Source organism: Ovis aries, chromosome 2 (genome assembly GCF_016772045.2).
Source record: "Ovis aries strain OAR_USU_Benz2616 breed Rambouillet chromosome 2, ARS-UI_Ramb_v3.0, whole genome shotgun sequence".
Lineage (NCBI taxonomy): Eukaryota > Metazoa > Chordata > Mammalia > Artiodactyla > Bovidae > Ovis > Ovis aries.
Window position 1 is genome coordinate 42469396 of NC_056055.1, and position 17470 is coordinate 42486865.

Here is a 17470-nt window from a genome sequence, read left to right on the forward strand (position 1 = left end):
CGTTTGGATACAGGATGGCTCTCTAGCCAGGCTCTGACACTGCTTCTAGACCTTGGCATCATCATGTCAGAGGCACTACTGAACTAGTCAGCTACAACAGCTTATTGCCCCATGGGGCTAAAAATGTGAACTCGACAGCTCTCCGCTGAGCCAAGCATTTGCTTGTAAGTGAGCAGGGGCGTGCCACAGCCCCACAGCTGTGGGAAAGGCTTGCCATCTCTAATTGCTGAGCAGCATTCCAAGAAAGCCATACTAGAGCTCCAAAAGCTGACGTGCCAAGAGTCCCCATGTGCTGGGGTACCATTCACTTCAGACAGATTGGACTAGGGTGGAATGGGGTTTTCAACCCAAATGAAAGGCCTAGGCCAAAGAAAATGAGGTTTTCCACAAGGGCTTTATGGTGGGTGGAGCTGAGCCAGGCTGTGTGCCCAGTCATGCCAGTGGGGGCACCACACTCCTAGCACAGAACACCTTCATCCTTTCAGGGGCCCTTCAGGCTCTAGAAGGTGAGCCCTGTGCTCAAGGGTGGGGTGTGGGAAAGCTTTATGCCTGAATCTTGCCATTTCAATCCCCTGGAAGGGCTTTCTTCCCCGGTGGTAAAAGATCTGCAGTGGTAAAGAATCTGTCTGCCAATGCAGGAGACATAGATTCGATCCCTGGATAAGAAGATTCCCTGGAGGAAGAAATGGCAACCCGCTCCAGTATTCTTGCCTGGAGAATCCCGTGGACAGAGGAGCCTGGCAGGCTACAGTCCATGGGGTCACAAAGAGTTGGACACAACTGAGCAACTAAGCATGCATGCACAAGTCAGCTCATTACTGTCATTCACTGGCTGATTCCTTAATTAATCTCTTTCAGGTTTCAGTTTCCTCCTTGGAAAACAAGGAGGTGAGAGAGGTGATTCCTAGCTTCCCTTCCAACCCCCAGTTCTTTAAGAAATTGACTTTTTATTGAATGACTAATAAATAAAACTCACAGACATGAAACTGGGAGGTTTCATCCATTCAGCCACAGCCAAGCTGTGTTTATTTTATTGCTGGGGAGACATGCCAAGGTGGGAAGGCTCTGGGGGTGGCAGGTGGGTTTAGCAGGTGAGCTAGTCCACACAGGGTCCCCTGGCAGCCTTGCTGACCTCCGATTCCCTTCTGAACTGTGGGCCTGGCCCTGTCTGGATGGCAGGACCACGCCCACGTGTGGAATGTGAGTTGGAGAGTGCCAATGCTTGCTTGCCTGTTAACATCTGGGTCCTGTTACCTCACTTCCTACCTGCCACCTCCAAAAACAGGTGAGGGACTGGTGAACTGCAACCTTATCAAAATATAGGGCGGCCTCGCCATGCCCCACTGACTGGAGGTAGGTGTTTTGTTTCCTCTATTCATGCTCAGAAAAATTCAGTTTCCTGCACGTCACTCCCTTCTTTCAAACCGCATACTACTGCCACCAAGAACCAAAGGAATAGGAAAAAAGAAATGCCTGAGGTTGTTTTAAGAAATTTGGAGAAGGATGGACCTCCTCTGGCATCCTTGAGGGGTAATGAGGTGGAGAGGATGTGGGCCAGAGGCTCCTGGCTGACCCCAAGACCTCTTGGGGTTCCATGGATATTGGAACTTCAAGCCAGGCCACTTTTGGAATGGGGCGCCCAGGAGGGGAGCCCTGGGAATGGAGAGCTATGTATTGGGCTGAGTTTGAACTTCATGGCCAGCCTCTCTTGCAACCCCCAGTCTCCTCTAGGAAACAAGAAAAGGCCCCCAGTACATCTTGAGGTGCCTGGATTCTTCCAGGGGCAATGAAACCCAGCTCCCTATTACAAAGGTGGCTCCAGGCCTGCTCAGCCTTGGAGGCATGGCCACAGCTTGGAGCTTTAGGAAGTGTCTCAAGGAGAGGCCCCAGCTCCCACTGAAGGCCTTATGTTTTCCTTGCCCCAGAGTCAGTGTGCAGCCACATTCTTCAGCCAGAGCTTCTCAGATTCCTGTTGGCTCTAGATCCTAGGGCAGGAACACCCTGGGCTGCACAGACAGTGAGGGACAAAGGACAGGAATCCTCCCAAAGAGAGTCCTAGAGACAGGAGCCTTCATATTGATTCTCAGTATAAGTGAGTCTCATATAAGACTCAAATCTTCATTTTGAGACTCAGACTTGGGAGCCCCACTGACCCCTGGTAGTGGGAAAAAGTTTGGACTCGGAATTCTTCAGGCTCCCCAATCCTAATTTTTGCAAACTTTAAGGTAACAAAATGAAGTCTGTTTTTTTGGGGGGAAGTGCTTAGGAGAGGGGCAGCAGAGGGAGCTAGCTGACCCCAGTGCAATCAGTAAGGCAGGGTACAGTCCATAGTGAAATAAAAAATAATGATAAACCCAATTATCCATCAGCACCGCCCACTGGCATTCTGAGTGAAGTGAAAGTTGCTCAGTCATGTCTGACTCTTTGTGACCCCATGGACTGTCCATGGAATTCTTCAGCCCAGAATACTGGAGCACTCCAGGAGATCTTCCCAACCCAGGGATCGAACCCAGGTCTCCTGCATTGTAGGTGGACTCTTTACCACCTAAGCTATCAGGACATTCTGAACTTCAGTGCTAACCTAGCCCCCAGGAGGGGTCCCTGCCCACGGCTTCCGGTGCCCCAGGGTACACCTCTGTGCAGGCCTGCGGCTTCACCAGCCTTGGTGCTGGGACTCGGAAACCACGAGGAGGGGAAGGGGAGAGGATCTGGACTTCCCAGAGAGAGGGAAGGCTCCAGACTCCCTAAATCAGGATGCAAGCCATTAGAGGGCTCAGCCTGTGGCCTAGAGGTCAGTCCTGTGGTCGCTATCACAGTCCCGGCTGTCGTTTTTCCTGGACAGTGTCCTCCAGGCCATAATCAGCCCAGGAGGCTGGAGACACAGAAGACCAGGTGGGTGGGGAGGGTGTGTGTGTGAGGGACTGGCACACCACTCCTTGCCAAAGATGCTTGGAGACAACTGGAGATGGTTTTCACAAGGCACAAAATTACGTGCTTTAGTGATTCATGGAGAAGAGAATGGCAACCCACTCCAGTATTCTTGCCTGGAGAATTCCATGGACAGAGGAGCCTGTCAGGCTATAGTCCATGAGGTCACAAAGAGTCAGACACAACTGAGTGACTAACACTTCCGTGATTAAAGCTTTAGTATCCTAGGCCTCAGGACCCAGTCTGACTCCAATGGACAATGCATACGAACCAGTCCCTACATACGAACCAGTTCTATTCCCAGAGTGGGTTTGTAAGTTCAATTTGTTTGTAAGTCCAACAAAGTTAGCCTGGGTACCCAAGCTAGCGCAATTGGCTATTTATTAGTACTGTAGTGTAATTGGTTTATGATACTTTTCACACAAATAATACATAAAAAAACAAACATAAAAAATAAAGAAAACATTTTTACTCTTGTAGTACAGTACCTTGAAAAGTACAGTAGTACAGTACAACAGCTGGCACACATGGGCATATTTGCATCCTTGAAAATCTGCAACTTGAAGGGGATTTACTTCCTATGTAGGGGACTTACTATAAAAGCCTCAAAACATGGGGCCCAAGGTTCAGGACCCCAACCTCCCAGCAGGAGGAGTTCTTTATCCTGACTGTAAGGCACCAATTTGGTCCTCCGTTCTGACTCAACGATTCCTGTTTTGGGACAAAAGCACCCTTGAAGAAGAGGGCTTAGGTGGATGGTTTGCAGGTGGTCTAGTATGGTAATGAAGAGATGCTTACTCCATCTGAGACTCCCCTCATCCGTGAAATGGGGATGACATGGTACCACTGCCTCCTAGGGATGCTGTGAGGACCAAATGTCCATAAAGGGCTTACATAGGGTGAGGGACAAGGTAAGCCCTCTGGAAGTTTGCTTGTGAATTTCCCAGCACTCCTCCTGTCTCATGCGTGCCTGCTAAGTCAGTTCAGTCCTGTCTGACTCTTTGCGACCTCATAGCTGTAACCTGCCAGGCTCCTCTGTCAGTGGGATTCTCCAGGCAAGAATACTGGAGTGGGTGGCCATTCTCTCCTCCAGGGTATCTTCCCAACCCAGGGATCAAACCTGCGTCTCCTGAGTCTCCTGCATTGCAGGGGGATACTTGACCGCTGAGCCACCTGGGAAGCCCGCTCCTGTCACATAATAAAAGCCAAATAAATACTGGATGAATGAATGGATCTGGTGAATTACACACAGTTCATTTCATTTCTGAGGAGGTGCCAACATTACCGGCAGAGTTCAGTAAGTACATAAAGGATGAAATACAGGCGTTCATTAGATTTCAAATGATCAGAGGGGATGGCTTGAAGTTACTTGGAGACATCCTGATGGATTGAAGGTCACTCTTGTGACCCAGTGGATTGGTACACCCTCCCCAAGGGCTGCTGGCCTTCCTGTGGATGTTGGAGCTGGCTGGTTTGCCTCCCACTGAGGCTCAGGCCTTTCTAGGACTTTCTCCATGGCTCTGCCTGCTTATTTGTTTTTATATAGATCCAGATTCCCTGGCGGCTCAGCGGTAAAGAATCCGCCTACCAATGCAGAAGATGCGGGTTCAATCCCTGGGTTGGGAAGATCACTTGGAGAAGGAAACAGCAACCCACTCTGCTCTCCTTGCCTGGAAAACCCCATGGACAAAGGAGCCTGGCGGGCTACAGTCCATTGGGTCACAAGAGTGACTAAACAACAGCAACAAAGTTATGTTAGTCACAGGTGATGTGCAATCCATAGCCGAAGTCCAGTGCCTGGACTGGGGTTTCCTCCAGCCCAGACAGAGGCACTCAGGAAGATAAATGTCAGTCTTCTGAGGGCCAGCCCTCTTCCTACCTGCTCTGACCTCTTCTAAGTCCTCTGAAGAAAGGTTGCTTTCTGCTGGGACTCCCACCCTAATGATGATCATTGCTGTGATGATGTCTGAGATTTCTCAGCACTCACTGAGTGCCAGGCCCTGTTTGAGCACTTTGCAGGAACCATATATGCCATTTATGCGTTGGCTCAGCTCTGGTAGATAGATCTAAGGTCAGGACTGCCCTTGGCTTGTCTGTTTGCCGGCTGACCTCCGTGACCCTCCCAGCCCCCAAGTCAATAAGAATTAAGACCTATGACTCAAGGGTTGTGCTGTTGCTAAGGACTGGCAAACAAACAGTTGAAGATTCCTGGAGTATTAGGTCTTATCTCAAAAGGATGAATTGTTAGAACCATAAAGGGAAGCAGGATAAGGTATGTGGATTAAGGACTGCATTTTCAGAGCCCTTCCCCCAAATTCCAGTCCTTAATCCAAATACCTTATCCTGCTTCCCTTTATGGGCTTGGGCTCATGTGTTGGTCCCTGCTTTCATTCTGTAAGCCTGGTGTTGTATTCATCCATTCCAAAAGGAATTGTGGCATGTACTTAACATCTGAGAGGTGCCGTCTTAGTTATCGATCCTCCAGTAAACCAGGCCAACACAGCTCTGCTCTGTGGCTCTTATATATCATCAGAGAGACAGCCAATAAATTGTAAAATTATAAATTAGCTTAATTATAATTGCCAAGAATGCTAAGAAGGAGTTGTAGAGAGAGACTGAGTAAGTGGGCACTGACCCCCATTGGAGAGAAGTGCCACTGGGTATAGAATTGGAAAGATGAGTGGGACCAGCCAAAAGCAAAGGGGCCTCTGTATGTCATAGACTTCAGTGTGAAATGGGACGTACTGTGTAACTTGGTCAGGAGAGTTAGGTCGCCATGGAAACCGAAAGAAGGCCGTGTGCCTGGAGGTAGGAGAACAGGGAGGAGAGAGACGTGTGATGAGGGTGAGGAGGGAAGTAGTGGAGCAAAGGGAAACCATGGACGTGTTCTAGGGGAGGAACATGATCGGGTGTTTTTCAGAAGTGACTCTGGCTTCTGCATGGAGAATAGGTCAGTGAAGGCAAGAGGAAAGGCAATGGGAGGGAGGTGAGGAGGGCTGTTTCAGGCGAGAGGTGAAGGTGCCTGGGAAGAGGGGTAAGGATGGAGCTGGAGGGAGGAGCGTGAGTGGGAAGGACTTGGGAGATAAAATCCATGGAGGAAGATTCTGATGGGATGTAGGGCATCAGTCCCCAACCTTTTTGACACCAGGGACCAGTTTTATGGAAGACAGTTTTTTCCACCAACCAGGATGGGTTGGTGGGGGAGGGATGGTTTCTGGATGATTCAAGTGCATTACCTCTGTTGTGCACTTTATTTCATTATTATTAGCTTGTGCTATATAATGAATTATACACTTCACCATAATGCAGAATCAGTGGGAGCCCTAAACTTGTTTTCCTGCAACCAGACGGTCCATCTGGGGGTGATGGGAGAGCGATGGGGAGCGAATATAGATGTGAAGCTTCGCTTGCTCTCCCGCTGCTCATCTCCTGCTGTGCAGTCCGGTTCCTAACAGCCAGGGGTGGAGGGGCTTGGTTGGGAGCTCCTGACGTAAGGTTTAAGAAAGAGAGTGATGCTGATGCTCGCTCCTAGATTTCTGACTTGTCTAACAGAATGGATTCAGGATGAGCAAACTATCTCTTGCAGTCCAAATCCATCCCTCTGCCTATATTTGTAAATATGGTTTCTTGGGCACACAGCTGTGCCCCACTATTTACATATTGTGGTCCCTGCATTCACCCTACACGGTTTGCTGCCCCTGGGGCAGGTGGTAGTGCCTTCCACTGAAATGGAGAATGAGGGGGAGGTAGAGCACAGGTTTAGGTGTAGAGAGAAAAAGAGGACTAGTTAGATTTGGGGTCTCCGAGGTGCCAGGTGGGACTGTCGGGTAAGAGTTCTTCTGGAAAGGGCAGCAGGGGTTGTTGTGGGAAAAGATGCAATCAGGAGCTGGAACCGGGGTACAGGAGAGGGTGTGAGGAGGAGAAAATGGTCCCAGAAAGAGTCGGGGGATTCTATCATTTTAAGGCTCCTTATTGCATCTTTCCAAGTATCTGATCTGAGACCCACCCACATGGTGGGCTCATGGGCAGCAGAGGCAGATTCTGCTGTGAGGTCAGCGGGTCTATAGTGGGGTCAGTGGATCTGCCTGGCTGTATTGGCATCTAGGGTCCTCGGATGGCTGCAGTAGGGCAGGGGAGGGACACCTAATGGAGAAGACCATGCTGGGCACGATGCCTCACGTACAGCAGGTTCTCAGTGATGCCAGGGTTCTGTGTTGCAGGCAGGACCCCCTGCCTTGGGGAAATTGAGACTGGAAGGAAGTACCATAGTGGGGCATCAACCTGCCTTCCCCTCCCAGTGATCATGCCTTCCCTTCCCTCCACAGCTGCGCCTGAACGGGGGCCGAAACCCCTACGAGGGCCGAGTGGAGGTGCTGGTGGAGAGGAACGGGTCCCTCGTGTGGGGCATGGTGTGCGGCGAGAACTGGGGCATTGTGGAGGCCATGGTCGTCTGCCGGCAGCTAGGCCTGGGGTTTGCCAGCAATGCCTTCCAGGTGAGAAGCCCCAACCCCCACCCTGCATCCAGTCCAATCCTGCCCATCTCTCATCAGCCCCTACCTTCTGTGACTCCCAGGAGGTAGAGAGCCACGCACTTGGAGAAAAACCTCATCCTGTCCTCCACTGCTCTGCCCCCTGCAGCCCCGAGTCCTTGCGTGGGTCACTGGACTCTGGTTTTGGGTCTCAGCTCTGTGCACTGGGCTTGACCATGCCAGGGGCTCATTCTGGGATGTCCCGACCTGCCCTTGCAGGGGGAAGTCACTCAGTCCTATCGGGGGGCATGTGGAGACCACCCAACCCAACACCCTAGACGCCTTAGTTCAGCGGTCCCCAGCCTTTCTGGCATCAGAGACTGGTTTTGTGGAAGACAGCTTTTCCACAGACGGGGTAGGGGCAGGGCGGATGCTTCAGGCAGTAATGTGAGTGATGGAGAGCAATGGGGAGAGGCAGATGAAGCTTTGCTTACTCACTCATCACTCACCTCCTGCTGAGTGGCCTAGTTCCTAACAGGTCTCGGACCAGTACCAGGAGGGTGGAGACCCCTGTCATAGCTCGCTCCCTTGCTGGCCCCTCTTCCCACAACATGCCTCCTCGCTGTGTCCACATCCACGCATCCTCTCCTTGGTTGGCTGGCAGTTCCCCAAGCCCTGCTTCAGAACCCTTTCACAGCCGCTGCACACTCCTCCTGCCGCCAGCTCAGAAGGGACTCAGCCAAAGGTAGCTAAGCTCCCCACCCCGCCATCAGAAAGGAACAGAAGAAAGACAGGCAGTGCTTTGGATTAAAAAATCACTGGCCTCTGGACCCCATCCTGAGATGTAACATTGTCAGAAAGAGGCCAGGGGCAAGAGGAGTGGGAGCCAGGAGGCTGGAGGTCACTTCCCAATTGGACACCCTCCCAGCTGGCTACATAATGACCTGCCACCTTTCCCAGCCTCTCTGTGAACATGGAACAAATAGTCCAGGTCCTCAGTATCCAGGCTCTATAAACACCTTTCTTAAGCTTCTCCCAGAACAGGAAAATGTCCAGAGCACCCCTATCTCACTTTGCTAACCCTGACTTCAGCCCCTGTGCCCTGGGTGGCTGCTTGAGGAAGGTGTTTGTTAGTAGCGACATGGGAGAACTCATCCAGGCAGCCCTGTGGCAACTCCCCAAACCATCCAGAAGGAGGGGGCAGGCCTCTGGTACCTGGGGCCCTCTGGAAGCCTGGCTTCACACAGCCGCATCATGTTTCTGCTGATCCTGCTTATGACCAGCCAAGGCACTCGCTAGTTCTCCATGGAGTGTAGAACAGTGCTGATTGCAACAGAGTAGCTGTCCGGCTATTTTTGTTCCTAGTCAGCTCTTTCCTAAGACACCTGATTCTCACAGCAGAAGCTGTGAGATGGGCCTACCCTTGACCTCAGTACTCTGATTGCAGGCCTTATCCCTTCCCGAGGCCCCAGTTTTCTCTCTAGAGGAGGAGGGGTATGTAGGTTCTCTAGAAAATAAGAACCAATGAGATGTATGAAGATGGAACTATTGACAAATGTGATTAGATTTCTTCTCTCCTGCCAATCCTGATCAGTTGGTGGTGTCTCCCTGGAGCATGGTGTTGAGAAGGATTCTGAGAGCACAGTCAGGCTTAGAGGAGAGTGCTGTGATAGATTAGTAATGTCTGCCCAGGGCTCAGGAGGAGGGAGCAGGCAGTATGGCTGCTGTTTCTGATACACAGCATTGAGCACACTCTTAGCTGTGCTTTCCAAAAGGGGAGAGGGGCAGAATCCAAGTGTGGGGGGCGGGCCTCATTTGCGCTGCCACCAACAAACTGCATGACTTGGATAAGTGACTGTGTCTTGGCTGTCTCCATCTGAAAAATGGGATCATAAAGCCTTGGGTGTTTTGGTGAGCCTGAAATTTGATAGAATGTGGGAAAGTGACAATTCAAGGTAACATGCTGGCTGTTTGTTGTTGTTGGTTCATGCAGGAGACCTGGTACTGGCATGGAGATATCAACGCCAACAAGGTGGTCATGAGTGGTGTGAAGTGCTCAGGAACAGAGCTGTCCCTGGCGCACTGCCGACACGACGGGGAGGACGTGGCCTGCCCCGAGGGAGGGGTGCGGTACGGGGCTGGAGTCGCCTGCTCAGAAAGTGAGAGCTCCTGGGGGTCGTAGACAACTGACTGTCCTGCCAGGCTCCGGGAGGGGCACAGAGTCTCACTGGTTATTCCCCTGCCTGGGGTCTCTGCTATGAGCTGAGCAAAATGGAAAGCAGGGATGGATTCTTGCTAAGTGAGAAGAATCAGGGGCAAGAGGAACTACCCCCATAGGCAACCCTGGAATCTTGCCTGATAACAGTGGAGAAGGCTGGAAGGAGGAGTTGGGAGTCTGGAAGCCTTGGGTTCAAAGGCAGGGTCACTGCAGATTATTTAAGTGGTCTTAGGAGAATTAAGTGACTAAGAACTTGGTCTCCTGGGAGCTGGCTTCTGGGTTAGCAGTGAAATACATACTGCTTGGTGGGTCAGCTTCCTTCCTTCTGCCCTGCCCCACAGATCATTTCCTGGGACTTCCCTGGGGATCCAATGGTTAAGACGCTGTGCTTCCAATACAGAGGATATAGGTTCAATCCCTGGTCAGGAAACTAAGATCCACATGCTGTGTGGAATGGTCACACACAAAAAAAGGACATAGATCATTTTTTGTTGTCACACACACAGGGTGATTTAACCTCCTAGTGACTCCCTGGGAATCCTAGAGAGCTTGACAGTATAGAAGGGAGCCCCCAGGCCCACCTCCATCCCCACCCTGGCCAGAATTCAGAATGGCCATCTCAGCAGGTTCCCTTCCAAGCTGAAAGGACCGGCTGACAGCCTTGTGGGTGTGTTATCCTCTGGATCCCACCCTCCTCGCCTTATCAAAGGATTTCCTTGTGGATCTGGGAGGTGGGAGAGGCCCTGAGCCTGGCCAAAGGACTCCAGACCAGGCATTGCCTGCGGTTTATTAGCTGATCTTGGCAAAGTCAGTTCACGGCTATGATCCACAGTCTTTGTTGTTTTTCCTGGAGACTGGAAATTCAATGTGACAACGACATACGCAAGCGCTTAAAAAACAGCGACGCATTGTCGTTTACCATCATGCGGAACTAGGGAGGTTAGACTCAAACTCAGTCACTTCTCCCCCTTTTAGACCCATTCAGCATTTCGTAACCCTTGTAAGGCAGGACACTCAACCCCAGCGTGAGCTTCTCTGGGGAGACATTATTATTGTTGCATCCTTTCTGAGAGGAAAGAGTGAGAGTACCACTCTTACCAGACCCCCAGGCAGAGAGACGTGGTCTCACCCTCATCGGGAGTCTTCTCTCTGCTTAATAATTTATTTATATTTTTAATATACCATTTATCAAAAAAGAAACTAAGAGAATATAAACCTAAATAAAATTCAAGGTAGCGTAAGATAAAACCAGGTTTAGAAAAAAGTATGCAGACTTCTCTGATGGTCCAGTGCCTAAGACTCTGTGCTCCCAATGCTAGTATCCTGCATTTGATCCCTGGTCAGGAAACTAGGTCCTACATGCTGCAACTGAAGATTTGCATGCTGCAACTAAGACCTGGTACAGCCAAATAAATCAATATTTAAAAATCATATATATATATATTTTTTTAAAGTACATATTGGCAGAATGAGACTGGCTCAAACTGGAACTGATAGAGATTAATAAAAAATTATATATTATAGAGACCTATACATTTATTGGGCTTCCCTGGTGGTGCTAGTGATTTAAAAAAAAAAAAAAAAACTGCCTTTCAATGCAGGACATGTAAAAGACGTGTGCGATCCCTGGGCTGGGAAGATCCCATGGACAAGGGCATGGCAATTCACTCCAATATTCTTGCCAGAAGAATCCCATGGACAGAGGAGCCTGGTGGGCTGCAGTCCGTGGGGTCACACAGAATTGAGCACAGCTGAAGCAACTTAGGCTAGCACAGCACATACATTTACTGTCATAGAGTCGTATACATTTACTGTTGTTATTATACAGCGGGCTTCCTACCAGCCAAAGGAAGGAGAGAAATGTGGTCTTTAATATAATTCGCAGTATGCCTGGGCTTCCCTCATAACTCAGTTGGTAAATCATCTGCCTGCAGTGCAGGAGACCCGGGTTCAATTCCTGGATCAGGAAGATCCCCTGGAGAAGGAAATGGCAACCCACTCCAGTATTCTTGCTTGGAGATTCCCATGGATAGAGGAGCCTGACAGGCTACAGTCCATAGGATCGCAAGAGTCAGACACGACTTAGCAACTAAACCACCACCACCATGCATGAGGTAGAAACAAACCCATGAGTCAAAAGAAGCTCACTATCCTAGATACTGAGATCAAAGGGGAATTTTTTATTATGAGGACCAAGAATTATGAGATCAACAGGGCCCTCCACATGCTCACGGCAGACCACAAATGACCTTCATGGGGCTATTGCTCAAAGAACCCCTCTGCCTGGGCTGAAGGCATCAGTCAGAGTCTGCAGGGGAAGCAAGAGCCTCTGGGGCCAGGAACGCTTACCTGGCTTCATATTTTATTCATAAAGAAAAAACATATTCTTCTAGTAACTTTTTGCTTGCCTAGTGGCTCAGACAGTAAAGAATCTACCTGCAATGCAGGAGACCCAGGTTTGATCCTTGCATTGGGAAGATCCTCTGGAGAAGGGCATGGCAACGCACTCCAGTATTCTTGCCTGGAAAATCCCATGGACAGAGAAACCTGGTGGGTTACAGGGCATAGGGTCGCACAGAGTTGGGGATGCTTACTGACTAGTGTACAGATCATGAAAAGAGGCCACAAAACCCTCATTAAACTGTGCACTCAACACTCAGCACCAGCAGTGGTGCATCCTGAAAACCTGCTGGGCTCCACGCACAGCCAGGGAGGGGACCCAGACAGGGCAGAATTGCTCCAGGCAGTGGTGAACATGAGGGAAGCAAAGCTCATAGAGGACACTCACCTCAGAAATTTGCAAGCATCAGAAAATAAAAGATGGATGGGTCTTAGGTTTGAAGGTTTGTTTGCTTGTTTTGAGATTTTTTTTTTAATGTGGATCATTTTTTTAAGCCTTTATTAATTTTGTTACAATATTGCTTTTGTTTTACATTTTGTTTTTGTTTTTGACTGCGAGGCATGTGGGGTCTTTGGGTCTTTGTTCCTCAACCAAGGATCGAACCCACAACCCCTGCATCGGAAGGCAAGGTGTTAGCCACTGGACCACCAGGGAAGTCTCTGGGCCTTGTCATAAATGATTCATATACTACATTCCTGTGAATTGAGGTATACTAGAAATGTTCAGTAGAATCTCACTTTTAAAGAGAGACACAATTAATCCTTTGGTGAAGAAGTTAATCCTTCTATTATAACTGTTTAGTAAACATAGATTGTAACCACTGGTGATTATTTTTTTTAACACCTGCTATGTACATTGTGCTAATTGAATAAGTCAAGCTTGTTTTAAAAGAGGTAACTGGGTGAAAACTCTCACTTGGAGCAACAGTGCAAGGGGAAACTGGTAGAACCGGATATATATCAGAATCTTGGAAGCGTGAAACCTGCCCCTCAGCAATTTATAGAAATATATTCTGAAGAAATGATTAAAGTTACACACAGAGATTTACTACAGGATGTTTATCGCCACTTTATCTTTAACTGTGGTCCAGTGGTTAAGAATCTGCCTGCCAATGCAGGAGACATGGGTTCAGTCCCTGCTCCAGAAAGATCCCACATGCCACCAGACAACTAAGCCCTCTCGCCTAGAGCCCATTCTCTGCAACTGGAGAAGCCACTTTAGTGAGCAGCCTGAGAACCACAACCAGGGAATAGATCCTGCTCTCCGCAGCTAGAGAAAGCCCCACACAGCAACAAAGATACAGTGCAATCAAAAGTTAATAAGTAATATTAATTAATTAGTTTAAAAATAAATAAAGTGTAGGTTAGGGTTATAAATTAAATATTGTAGTGGATATTTATTAACAAGTGAATATGTCAAGATATGTTTTAAGAGAGACAGCATTAACAGACTAATACAATATAAGTAGTATTTTATGTAGTACAGATCTTCATACAGTATTACACATGGTGGGAAATACATTTGTAATTCCCAGAAGAATCAGACCAAAGTATTAAGAGTGTTCTCTCTATGGTAGCATGATTTCATTGTTAGAAGTGTTAGTCACTGTTGTGTCCGACTCTTTGCAACCTCATGGACTATAGCCCGCCAGGCTCCACTGCCCGTGGCATTCTGCAGGCAAGAATAATGCAGTGGGTTGCCATTCCCTTCTCCAGGGGATCTTCACAACCCAGGGACTGAACCCAGGTCTGCATTGCAGGCAGATTCTTTACCATCTGAGCTACGAGAGAAGCTCCTATTCATTGTTATTGTCTGCTTTTTATTATGGAAACTCTCAAGCCACTCTGAAGGAGATTCAGTTCAGATCAGTGCAGTCGCTCAGTCATGTCCAACTCTTTGCTACCCCATGGACTGCAGCATGCCAGGCCTCCCTGTCCATTACCAACTCTCGGAGTTTACTAAAATTCAAGTCCATTGAGTTGGTGATGCCATCCAACCATCTCATCCTCTCTCGTCCCCTTCTTCTCTTGCCTTCAATCTGTTCCAGCATCAAGGTATTTTCAAATGAGTCAGCTCTTCGCATCAGGTGGCCAGAGTATTGGAGTTTCAGCTTAACATCAATCCTTCCAATGAACACCCAGGACTGATTTCCTTTAGGATGACTAGTTGGATCTCCTTGCAGTCCAAGGGTCTCTCAGGAGTCTTCTCCAACACCACAGTTCAAAAGCATCAATTCTTCGGCACTCAGCTTTCTTTATAGTCCAACTCTCACATCCATACATGACTACTGGAATAACCATAGCCTTACCTAGATGGACCTTTGTTGGCAAAGTAATGTCTCTGCTTTTTAATATGCTGTCTAGGTTGGTCATAACTTTTCTTCCAAGAAGTAAGTGCCCTTTTATTTCATGGCTGCAATCACCATCTGCAGTGATTTTGGAGTCCAAAAAAATAAAGTCAGCCACTGTTTCCACTGTTTCTCCATCTATTTGCTTTGAAGTGATGGGACTGGATGCCATGATCTTTGTTTTCTGAATGTTGAGCTTTAAGCCAACTTTTTCACTCTCCTGTTTCATTTTCATCAAGAGGCTCTTTAGTTCTTGTTCCCTTTCTGCTATAAGGGTGGTGTCATCTGCATATCTGAGGTTATTGAGATTTCTCCCGGCAATCTTGATTCCAACTTGTGCTTTTTCCAGTTCAGCATTTCTCATGATGTACTCTGCATATAAGTTGAATAAGTAGGGTGACAATATACAGCCTTGACATACTTCTTTTCCTATTTGGAACCAGTCTGTTGTTCCATGTCCAGTTCTAACTGTTGCTTCCTGACCTGCACACAGATTTCTCAAGAGGCAGGTCAGGTGGTCTGGTATTCCCACCTCTTTCAGAATTTTCCACAGTTTATTGTGATCCACAAAGTCAAAGGCTTTGGCATAGTCAATAAAGCAGAAGTTGATGTTTTTCTGGAACTGTCTTGCTTTTTTGATGATCCAGCGGATGTTGGCAATTTGATCTCTGGTTCCTCTGCCTTTTCTAAAACCAGCTTGAACATCTGGAAGTTCATGGTTCATGTATTGTTGGAGAATTTTGAGTATTACTTTGCTCACGTGTGAGATGAGTGCAATTGTGTGGTAGTTTGAGCATTCTTTGGCATTGCCTTTCTTTGGGATTAGAATGAAAACTGACCTTTTCAAGTCCTGTGGCCACTGCTGAGTTTTCCAAATTTGCTGGCATACTGAGTGCAGCACTTTCACAGCATCATCTTTCAGGATTTGAAACAGGTCAACTGGAATTCTATCACCTCCACTAGCTTTGTTCATAGTGATGCTTTCTAAGGCCCACTTGACTTCACATTCTAGGATGTCTGGCTCTAGGTGAGTGATCACACCATCGTGATTATCTTGGTCATGAAGATCTCTTTTGTATAGTTCTTCTGTGTATTCTTGCCACCTCTTCTTAATACCTTCTGCTTCTGTTAGGTCCATACCATTTCTGTCCTTTATCGAGCCCATTTTTGCATGAAATGTTCCCTTGGTATCTCTAATTTTCTTAAAGATATCTCTAGTCCTTCCCATTCTATTTCTTTGCACTGATCACTGAAGAAGGCGTTCTTATTTCTCCTTGCTATTCTTTGGAACTCTGCACTGAAATGGGTATATCTTTCCTTTTCTCCTTTGCTTTTCACTTCTCTTCTTTTCACAGCCATGTGTAAGGCCTCCTCAGACAGCCAGTTTGCTTTTTTTCATTTCTTTTTCTTGGGGATGGTCTTGCTCCCTGTCTCCAGTACAATGTCATGAACCTCTGTCCATAGTTCATCAGGCACTCTGCCTATCAGATCTAGTCCCTTAAATCTATTTCTCACTTCCACTGTGTAATCGTTAGGGATTTGATTTAGGTCATACCTGAATGGTCTAGTGGTTTTCCCTACTTTCTTCAATTTAAGTCTGAATTTGGCAATAAGCAGTTCATGATCTGAGCCACAGTCACCTCCTGGTCTTATTTTTGCTGACTGTATAGAGCTTCTCCATCTTTGGCTGCAAAAAATATAATCAATCTGATTTCGGTGTTGTCCATCTGGTGATGTCCATGTGTAGAGTCTTCTCTTATGTTGTTGGAAGAGGGTGTTTGCTATGACCAGTGCATTCTCTTGGCAAACTCTATTAGCCTTTGCTCTGCTTCATTCTGTACTCCAAGGCCAAATTTGCCTATTACTCCAGGAGATTATTCTAAAGGCGATAGAATAATATTAATATAATGAAGCCTCATGGACCCATTACCCAGATTGAACTACTAGGTAGTTTAACATTTTGCAAACATGAGAAAGAGTCGCACATGACTGAACCACTAAGCATGCATGCGCACACTGAGATGCGCACACTGAGATCCACAGAGGTGTCTAGCAGGGCTCTCAGAGAAGGGGGAAAGAGTTGAGGGTAGTAATCCCTGACCCGGATAGGAGAGACCACGAGAGCCAGTTCCAGATGCTCGGCAGGGATGCAGGCCAGTCACTGCTCGGGAATCAGAGGAAACCTAGGCGGGAAGGGGCATGGAGTCTCTGGCCTGTCTGAAGCCTGTGTCTGCCCTGCTCCCAGCTGCCCCTGACCTGGTGCTCAACGCAGAGATCGTGCAGCAGACCACGTACCTGGAGGACCGGCCCATGTTCATGCTGCAGTGCGCCATGGAGGAGAACTGCCTCTCGGCCTCGGCCGCCCAGACCAACCCCACCACGGGCTACCGGCGGCTCCTGCGCTTCTCCTCCCAGATCCACAACAACGGCCAGTCCGACTTCCGACCCAAGAATGGGCGCCACGCCTGGATCTGGCATGACTGCCACAGGTGAGCCATCCTCCCTGCCCCAGCCCGCCAACCCACGGGCCCCAGATGTCACAGGGCCACTTAGACACAGCCGAGCGGCCACATGGTCCTGGGGGCAGGGCTCCCTCTAGCTGGAGGGCTCCTTTACATTTGCAGACAGTGTTCTCCCCTCCCAGAGGCCCTGGCCCTCCTCACCCTCTCCAAGCCTGCTCTCTTTCTTGCCCCTGACACCTCTAGCGTTCAGAAACAAACTTCATTTTGAGAACCCAGTGCCCCTCCATTGACCTTCAGTCAATGGTTTCTGGTGTGTTCTCAGCAAATTCATGCTCTGCAGGGAGCTTGGGTGCTGCAGGTGTTGGATGCTGAGTTCATGTAGAAATATATTTTATTCTAGTCTGTTCTACTTTATTTTTAGCTGTACTGGGTCTGTGTTGTGGTGCCCAGGCTTCTCTAGTTGCGGCATGCAGTCTCTCTACTTGTGGCATGTGGGTTATTTTAAATACCAGTATGCTGTACATGCTGAAGATCTCTAGGAAGATGGTGAGTGTGGAGACACAAGTTCTAGGCCCAGGAGTCATGAGACCTGGTCTCTCGACCCAGCCATGCCTCTCACCAGCTGTGCGATGTCAGGCCATCTGG

At 48.5% G+C, this 17470-nt stretch overlaps 1 protein-coding gene across 1 annotated transcript in view; it reads left to right on the plus strand.

The window, feature by feature from the left end:
- LOXL2 (lysyl oxidase like 2) overlaps positions 1-17470 on the plus strand; it is a 113071-nt gene that overhangs the window by 80988 nt on the left and 14613 nt on the right. The window contains exons 8-10 of the mRNA XM_042243127.2: positions 7254-7421; positions 9391-9556; positions 16609-16852. Of these exons, the coding sequence (XP_042099061.1) occupies positions 7254-7421; positions 9391-9556; positions 16609-16852 (578 nt within the window). The remainder of the gene's footprint in view (positions 1-7253; positions 7422-9390; positions 9557-16608; positions 16853-17470) is intronic.